The 9,631-nt window shown below is 44.5% G+C and overlaps 1 protein-coding gene across 5 annotated transcripts in view; it reads right to left on the reverse strand.

Annotated features, from left to right (window-relative positions):
- The window catches only part of SETX (senataxin), an 83,776-nt gene extending 75,053 nt beyond the window's left edge, over positions 1 to 8,723 (reverse strand). For 3 of the 5 annotated variants that reach the window (XM_028090490.2, XM_028090487.2, XM_088018746.1), the window contains exons 1-4: positions 8,603 to 8,723; positions 7,683 to 7,798; positions 1,715 to 1,898; positions 526 to 736 (exon numbers count right to left, since the gene is read on the reverse strand). In XM_028090490.2, coding sequence (XP_027946291.2) covers positions 526 to 736; positions 1,715 to 1,891 — 388 coding nt within the window. In that variant the 5' untranslated portion in view covers positions 1,892 to 1,898; positions 7,683 to 7,798; positions 8,603 to 8,723. Of the gene's footprint in view, positions 1 to 525; positions 737 to 1,714; positions 1,899 to 7,682; positions 7,799 to 8,317; positions 8,408 to 8,602 lie in introns of those variants that run through there. The other 2 variants (XM_028090488.2, XM_028090489.2) reach the window with 2 other exon arrangements.
- Positions 8,724 to 9,631: the final 908 nt, after the last annotated feature.

Below are 9,631 nucleotides of genomic sequence, written 5' to 3' on the forward strand. Positions count from 1 at the left end.
CAGACAGTTTTGCCTCCATGGCGCACCCCCCCAAGGCTTAAGGGACATCTGGCAATATGTGGAGACAGCCTGGTTGTCATCACAACATGCGTAGTGGGAAGGGCGAAGGGCTACTGGCATCTAGTGGATAGAGGCCAGGGATGCTGCTAAACATCCTACAATGGACAGCACAGCCCCCACAATGAAGAAGTATCCAGTCCAAAATGTCAATATGCCAACGTAGAAAAACTCTGCTATAGACAAATTACAAGAACAAAAATTAACTGAAAGATAGATGAATAAATTTGTGATAAAGCAAATAGAGTAAGATGTTAGCAACTGGAAAATCTACATGATGCATATATGGTGTTCAGCATATCGTTCACTTTTCTGTATGTTTGGAAACTTCCATACTAAAATGTTGGGAGAAAGTATGAAGTATCCTAATTATATGTTTAACAAGCAGAGTTTCAATACAGATAAAACTAAGCTTTTACAATTCTTATAAAAGACCGATAAAACTTGTAGAACACCCACGATACTCACTAACACGCTCATGTAAAAGCAGATAAGGATATTTCAGTATTTCAAGAAGAGGAACTCGAAGCTTATTTTCAAAGTCTTGGCCGGTAAAGTCAAACAGTTGTGCCTCTCCGTTGTTGTCTACTATATACAATTCATCATCATCTCCAATTTCTGCCTTCATGGATTTTTCAAAGTAATTTATGAGACGTAAGGTTTCTAATTCCCATAAAACCTATAGAAAAAGAAAAATGGGCAGTGCGCTTTATATCTCATTATCATCAAAACACTGGATGTCATGATCTTTTTAGAAAGCTTTCAACAGAGGTTTAAAGAAGTAATAAGACACCGCATGAGATTTGAAGAAAATAGTCCCTAAATAAGGTCACTTTTATGATATATGAGTACATACAATGTGAGATGTGTAAACACTGCCCTTGAAGAGTTTTGCTATAAATATCTCAACATCCCTTATCAACTATTAAAAAGGGAATGATGGGACACCTTAAGCCTCCAGCTCTTGATCTCAGGGTCAGGAGTTTAAGCCCTGCATTGGGCTCCACGCCCACTCCCCCAAAAAAGGGGGGGGATGAGAAGTTGGAGCTTCTCTGTCAAAGGCATGACCAGGCCTTCTCTGTCTTCACTTCCACGGTCCAGCCATTGGTACCCACCTTAAAACATTACCTTTAGCACAGACACTGGTTAGCTTCGTAACTAGGAAACTTAGCAAAGGTTTTCTCAACAGATTCATAACTAATCAACCTCTCCTCCTTTCTATATATCTGCACATACCTCTACAGTCTGATTTGTTTTTCATGTAATAAACCAAATATTCAAAACCACATATTTAAAATGTTTCCCTTTGTTTACGATGACCAGCAAATACACCTGCCCTTAGAAGTTTATACCATTTACCCATTAAAAAATGAAAAGAGAAGAATCAACCAATAAAATAACCCAAGCCATTCAGATACATGAATGTAACACTGTCAAATATACTTAAAAACATAAACTGAAAAAAACCCCATACGTCATTTCATAAAATTGTTTTATATCACGATGACTAAAAGTGAGGGATCCCAAAATTCTACTTAAGGTTTCAATTCAATTCCATCCATCAATCCTGTTTCCTGAATGCTTCCAAAAGAGTTCAGGTTTCTCCTCTTCCTCGTAATCAAGCTCTGAAAAGTATTGTCCATCAAATGTAAATTACCTCATGCAAGAATGGTAAATCATCCCTTGCTTTGTGGTATTCGGCCACACACTCTAAGCAGTAGCAGAGGTCTTCATCAGCTGTTTGAAACTCACTGGAGTGGGTCTCGGATGCATAGCGCTGTAGGAAGTCAACGGTGGAAATGCCACCTGGCGTACACCAACAACATGTGCTCATTCTGCACCTGTATCCAGAAGAGACAATATCTAAAGATTAAAGAAAAATAACAACACTTCAGGCCTCTCCTGTGTGACCCTCGTCTCCAACTTAAAATGTGCCTCCACCACATGGAGAATGTTCTCCTGGTCAGCTTATCAATTACTGACTAAACTCAAATCTGAACCCACTCTTAACAACTTTATCTTTGACACATAAAAAATATGAAACGAAAGCACTTTCTTAGTAAAAAAAAAATCACACAATACACAACTGTACTATAGAGAAAGCTCAAAACTGTGTAATACTGATGGAAAATTACAGAGACAAAAATTTATCGAGGCCTTCAAAGTATAGATTTTGGAGTATTCTAGTGATGTACTGGAGCCAAGTTAAAAGTTCAGAGAACCTTTACATTCCTAGAAGACAATTTTCCAGAAATCCGTGGAAATATAAAAATCCCTAAGTATTAATCCATACCAATAACAAAACTCAAGAGAGAGTTCTCTGGTTTAGAAAGTAGAGATACAAGAATCTGCACATGGTGTGTATGAACCCCACTGTAAGCTCTAACAGCTACAAATGTTAACAACCTATTGCTACTAAGTTCAATACTTAACATTTTTTTACTATCTCCAACTTTTTGTTTCTGTAATAACATCAGAGCCTCCACCATCCAAACTCATGTGAAAGGGTTAAGATAATTTTCCAAATCCTAGCAGTCTCAAAAAGAGCAAAGTAACAGGAAGGTACCAGGAAACGAGGAAATCCCAAGAACTAAATGTGTCAAAGGTTTGAATAAAGATACACGAATGAGGCAGGTTTATCAGAACTACAGATGGTATGGAACTGGGTGGGTTAGCAAACAGCATGGTAGCCAAAATCCAAAGAGATCTCCAATTCCAACGAGGTGTAATAAAAATAAGATGCTATATTTTTATTCCTAACTAAATGCATATAAAGGTAAATACAAAGCTTACCATCAGTAAACAATGTATTATGACTAAACAAAAATACAAGGTGAGCCTGGAAATACTCAAAATACAAAAGGATGTGGGTGTGTCAAAGGAACACTGGAGCCAACCTCAAAGAGCTCTGGATGGCCAAAGCTGAAACAATTTGATCAACAAAATAACAATGTAATTGTGGATTATAACACACAGTATAGATACACCTGAATCCACAGGGATATAAATAAATGACTACATGAATAAACAAATGTGGGAGACCAACCTTCCTTACAGAAGAATTCCAAATAATACATATACATACTCTCTGTTCCAAGAGGTGGAGCTTAATCCCACCCCATCTTGAATGTGGGCTGGACTTGCTGACTCACCACCAAAGAGAGTATGGAAAGGGAGATACTGTAACATCACAGTGGAGACATCTGGCAAACACAGACTTAACCAAGTATTCAAGGCTCACCTCACCAAGAGTTGAGCCTAATGTACTGAGGAAGGAACTTCAATGCTATAGAATGTTTCTCCAAAACCCATAACCCCAGCCTATTCATGAGAAAAACATCAGACAAACCCAAAGTGACAATTATCTATACAGCTATCAGCCAGTCTGCAACAAGGAAGAAAACCACACCCAAGAAGAAGGAAGCAAGTGTTCTTTCATATGAAAATGATCATTTATTGGGAACTGGCCCAGAAAAATATCCAACAAGCCTGATCTTCAGAAATTTGACCTTAAATTAACTATCCAATGAATATAAAATATCATCTTAATTAATGGGAAACCAGCTGCAAACCCAACTGTAAACTATACACTAACAACTAAGTCCATTTCATAACAGGATGGACCTAACCCAGGCATTCTCATCAGGGGTGACATCATCCTCAAGGAGATGAAAATTGGTTAAGTAGGACACAAAAAAGTCCTACCTTGGGCGCCTGGGTGGCTCAGATGGTTAAGCATCTGCCTTCGGCTCAGGTCATGATCCCAGTGTCCTGGGATCGAGTCCCGCATCGGGCTCCCTGCTCCTTGGGAGCCTGCTTCTCCCTCTGCCTCTCTCTCTCTCTCTCTCTCTCTCTGTCTCTCATGAATAAATAAATAAAATCTTTAAAAAAAAAAACAAAAAAGTCCTACCTTTATGCATAAAGTACATAAAGAGATATATAACGTACTGGTGGTTTAAAATTCACGGGAAATTCATAGGAAAGAAATGTCTAAAATGTTCCTTTCAGGGAGGGAGAAGAGACAATAAAAGGTTAAGAAACATGACCAAGTCATTAAATATTTGGATACAGAAACCCGGTAGTGTGATGTTTTCAAATGCATTATCATCCTAAACTCAGAGTGCAAAATCTCTGCTAATGGGAAATCAATGACATCTTGATAGAAATTGTATTTCAATGCAGAGACTTTTCTGGCATACTGTCAATTCCTAAAATAAGCTGTTTTTTAAAAAAATTCCTTATTTTCTTTTTACACCATTAATTATATATAAATGCGTAAATAAAATCAAATACACGCCATTTATCCTGTGAATTTTTTTTTAATGTTTTATTTATTCATGCGAGTCAGAGAGAGGCAGAGGCAGAGAGAAAAGCAGGCTCCGCCTAGCAGGGAGCCCGATGCGGGACTTGATCCCAGGACCCTGGGATCATGACCTGAGCCAAAGGCAAGACGCTTAACCATCTGAGCGACGCAGGCACCCGTCTTGTGAATTTTTAAAATTAATTTATTAAAGCACTAATTGTACGCTCTCTTCAAAGAAATTAGGGTGACATTCAACATTAAAGCCGAAAAGGACATATAAAAAGGGACATTCAGAAAACATACAGAAAAGGACATTAAAAAGGAGAAATCAAAACTCATTTATAAGAAAATTTCACTAAGTCCCTAAATAAGGAGCTTCCTGAAAAGCAGAGCAAAAAAATAATGTGAGTTACACAGTCCTCACTTGAAAAATAAAAAAAGTATGCTAGTTCAGCTAGAGAATTCTACTCCTTCCTGACTCTAATTCTAATTCAAGTACATTCTACTAATGCCCACCTTGTGCAAGTGTGCAGCAAACTAGGGAATACCAAGTAATATAACGGATATTATGGTTCTGCAGAATATAAAATTATTCTATTCTAAAAGAGTTTCTTAGGGGCGCCTGCGTGGCTCAGCTGGTTAAGCAACTGCCTTCGGCTCAGGTCATGATCCTGGAGTCCCTGGATCGAGTCCCGCCATCGGGCTCCCTGCTCGGCGGGGAGTCTGCTTCTCCCTCTGACCCTCCCCCATCTCATGTGCTTTCTCTCTCTCGCAAATAAAATAAAATAAATCTCTAAAAAAAAAAAAAGTTTCTTACACCTAAAAGGCCAAAATCATAAATACTCGGAAGCTGGAAGTCTGCAGAAGCTGTTTTTTCCGGTGATCTAATTCAAAGTGGGGAGTGAACTTAGAAGATCTAAGAATAGAAAGTGAAACTCCTCGGAGATTTCTCAAACATCATCAGTTGTGTTAAGCAGGATTTGTGCAGTCAATAAAAACTTTGAAAAAATTAAGGATCTGAAGTACAAATAAACTGGTGTAACTTTAAAATAACTAACACTTAACCAAAAAAACCAACAAAAAAAACCCTTTCTATTAAGAAAATTAAGGAGTCTTTTTGTTTCACTCACCCAAAGAGCTAGCCTACTTCCATACACCAGAAAGGACTAAATTTTCTTGTCATGGAACAGATGAGTGCCATGAGTGCCAGACTACAGAAAATAGTGCTATAGAGCATGTCAACAACAGAAACAGTTTCTATGATTCCTCTCGAAAGGTCATAAATGGGTGGTTATGTCCCCAAATCTAAAATCATCACTGGCCTGATAGTTAAGCCCCAAAAATCTAAATGAGGTATACAATGTAATTTTTATTTTAAGGGAAAACTGCAGGTAGATGACCACAAATCCTGTAAGTTTTTGCACAACTCAGTTCTTCTGAAAGTCAGTTTTGTTCATTTCATCAGATTTTAACTGCTTGGAACTATTACTGAGCCACAGATGGTGGTGTCCAGGGAACCCTCAAACTGCAGAACAGAAGTAAGAGCTGCACTCTGAGCATCGGAAGAGAGCTGATTTGTCAGTAATACAGGATGCTTCACCAGAAGTATGGACCGACTTTCCAAAGACTGGTCCTGAGGATATCATTTCTCAGTATTAGCTGGCCAGAAACTTTTAAATAGCAATCACTTCCCTCTACCTTTCTCAGCTAAAGTTTTTTTTTTTTTTTTTTTTTTTAAGATTTTGTTTATTTGACAGAGAGAGACACAGTGAGAGAGGGAACACAAGCAACGGGAGTGGGAGGGGGAGAAGCAGGCTTTGGAGCGGGGAGCCCGATGTGGTGCTCGATCCCAGGACCCTGGGATCACGACCTGAGCCGAAGGCAGACGCTCAACGACTGAGCCACCCAGGCGCCCTCAGCTAAACTTCTTGAAAAAGTAATCTAGATTCACTTCCTCAACTCCTTGACAATCTGGCTTCTACCCCTTACTGCCGTGTCTTACCAAATCCCAGACATTCTTTACTTGCCTCCTCTGAAGCATACAGAAATGCTGACCATGCATTTTTTAGCTAAGACAACACACCAATCTCCTTTCACTTCCTCTACCTCATCTCCTTCACTGTCACCTCTTCCTTTTTTCTCCCTCTCAATATCAGAGTTTCCAAAGGTTTGACTCAGGACTCTTCATTGACATCCTCTTTCTGGGTAACCTAATTCAAACCACTGCTTCCATTACTACCTATAATGAAACCACCCAAAATCTGAGAACGTATGTAAAACTCTCAATGCAATGTTTAACTGTAATTGAGCCACTCAATAAATGACAGCCTAACCCAACCTACAATTTCTATTTGATATCCAACCGCATGAAATCAACCTCTACTCACCTGACAAGCACCTCAAAGTCAAAAACAGAGTAAAACCCTCCCCTTAAATCTGTTATTCACCCTGTACGCTCACATTACCATCCCTTCAGTTTTCAAATCAGTTACCTGGTAATTATCCTATACCCTCCTTCCCTTAGCCCCCATCTTCATGAATTCCATAAACTCTAACTCCCTTATTATATCTGCACTTTATTCTCCATGACACTACCACCGCCTTAGAAGAATACATTTTCACCATCTGTGTGGATTACACAAGACTAAATGTCTCTGGCTCTTGTTTCTTCCACCAATTTTTTCTCCAAAATGCTGAAGGGCAAAGCAAAAACTGAGTTTTGAATTCTTACAGTTTGGGGATAAAATTCTAATTTTTAACCTCACCACAGAAGGCCCTCCCTAATCTGGCTTCGGCATTTCCTGCCATTCTCCCTCACTTGCTCTTCCTAAAATGGTGGTATTTGGCATTCCCTGCCTTTATAGACGCTCCTTCAACTGCCTTGAACACCCGCCCTCCGTCCCTCTGCCTGGTTCTTAACCCTAAATGCTTATCAGAGTCACCGAAGGAACTTAGGAGATATATAAAATTCAGATTCCATTTTTTAAAAGAACTTCCCCAGTTATTCTGATAAAAAGAGTTGAGAGCTACCTGTGTGCAGTGCATCCCTGAGTGTCACCACATCCGGGGGCTTATGTGACCCATCTTCTGCCTTTGATGACTTCTCTTCTACCCTCTGGGAACTTTGTATATGTTTCTGTCACTGCACTTAGGGCGCTGACTTAAGCTGTTTACTTTGGTCTGGCACCTCTCCCACCCACCTGCTCCATCCTCACCACATCTGAGCCTGTTAGGGCAAGGATCTGTTTTGTATGTTTTTACTCCAGTGCTTGACACATATTAAGTGACAGAAAAATGTCTTAAACGTTTAAAAAATAATTACCTGGGCTAATGGCCTACAAAGAAGTGATCCTCTCGGTCGAGATTCCTAGGCTTATTTGTGAATGGGTGAGGATTTGCACTCACATATACCCAGACTCTGGCCCCAACAGAACATTTCTGAAATAAAACAGAAAAACAAAACCGATGAAGTGGTTTTTCTAAGACGTCTGAACGTCATGCTCATCAATTTTATTAAGTGGAGGCAGATGGTACCAATCGGTCAAACGGCACGGCCTCGGGGAGGTTAACAGCCCGCCCGTGGGCCCCCGAGTCTGAAGAAGGAGCGAGTGCGCTTCCGACTCCGCAGGGGACCGTCCCTGCGCAGAGCGCAGCTGGGCACCTCGTCCAACACCCCCCAAATCGGCGAGAGCAGGTAAACCGAGCCCTCGGTCCGCCAGTAACTCTTCCTCCTAACCTTCCCCCCTCCAGGCCCCACGCCCGGTTCCCGCAGGGCCGAGCGCGTCTTCGGCCCCTTGCAGCCCCGGCAGGCGCGGAGGCGGACAAAGCCCCTCCGCCGGCCGCCGGCACCTTCAGGTGGGGAGGGGAGGGCCATCCGGGACAAGCAGGCTCTCCGAAACCGGGAGAAGGACCCGGGGCGCGAGGACGGAGACTGTCTCCCGCGAGCCCCCGACTCACCCCCCAAGTAAACTACGCAGTGGCCAGACCAAAGGCAGCTCGCAGGAGACCGCAGCGGAGACGACGGCGAGAGAGGGGTGGGGGTCCCGACGCCCGGGACCCCGGGCTGCAGGAGGCGCCCGCGGGCTGCTCCCGCCTCCGGCGCCGCTGCCCTCCTGAGGGAAGCGGCCCCGCTCGCGCCGCCCCTCCCCCACCCGCCCGGGCCTCACGCGCCGCGGCGGTTACTCCACGCGGCCCCGCGCGCACTAGTCGCGCGCGAGCGCTCGAGCCCGCCGGTCGCCTCACCCCGCTCGGCCTCGCGTCGGCCGCTAGCCCACCTCCATGCCTCGCCTCAACGGTCGGCCGAGGGCGGATGTACGGGCCCACGCCCGGCTGCCTCGGTCCGGACCCGGCCACCCAACCCGGCGGCGCCGCGCGCGAAGGCCCCGCCCCCCCTGCGCTCGCGGCGTTGGCCCAACGCAGGCCCCGCCCCCGCCGCGGCTTTCTCGTTTTGGTGCGCCGAGGGGCGGGGCGTGGGAAGAGACGCACCCGGGCTCCGCGGGGAGGCCGAGGAGTCGCGTCACTTCCGGGATGCCGGGCTCGGCCAATCGGGAGCGCCCGTGTTGGGGGGCGGGGCATCGGCTACGGAGCGGAGAACGCGGCCCCGCCCAGGACTTGCTTCCGGTAAGGGCCGCACCCTGATGCGCCTACCCTCTTGCGTTTTTCTTCCGCCCCTTTTCTTCTTTTTTTAACGCCTCAGGTGCTTCAGCACGGCGTGTTAAAGATCAGGAAGGATTTTTTTTTTCCTTTTTTAAAGCCTTTAAATACCTAAGATACGTAATCAACACCTAACTTTGGGATATATACACCTTGCATTACAGAAAAAGGATACACGAAGTATGGTAAAGACAGCAGCAAACACCACTGGGAAGCATACCCGGTTTGGACCGCCTACCCCTGACTTGGATGGCGAGGTGTCTCCACCTGCCTCTACTCTGATGGAGGAGGCGGAAACGCGGAGCAGTGACCGGTGCTAACCAACGCTACGGAGGACCGGAGCGGCTGGCACTGGCGCACCAGCGGCGGCCTCACCGCAGGGACCCGTCACCGAAGACTGAATGGAGGCCGGGAGCGTGGGCGGGCAGGGAGAACCTTCCAGCAAGGGGGCGTGGCTTGGCGGCTCCCCCTCCCCCCACTCCTGTCCGTTGTGGCACCTAAACTGTCCCCGCACCGCGCGGTGCAGCGCGAGAGGAACGACCGTTATTCGCCTCGTTTTTCGATGCTTCTCTGCCACACACCTCCCCGCCCCCCCGCAAGTGTTTAAGTTACAGAACC

The sequence above is a fragment of the Eumetopias jubatus genome, unplaced genomic scaffold (genome assembly GCF_037043125.1).
Source record: "Eumetopias jubatus isolate StellerSeaLion01/CBP00866 unplaced genomic scaffold, mEumJub1_p1.0 scaffold_15, whole genome shotgun sequence".
NCBI lineage: Eukaryota > Metazoa > Chordata > Mammalia > Carnivora > Otariidae > Eumetopias > Eumetopias jubatus.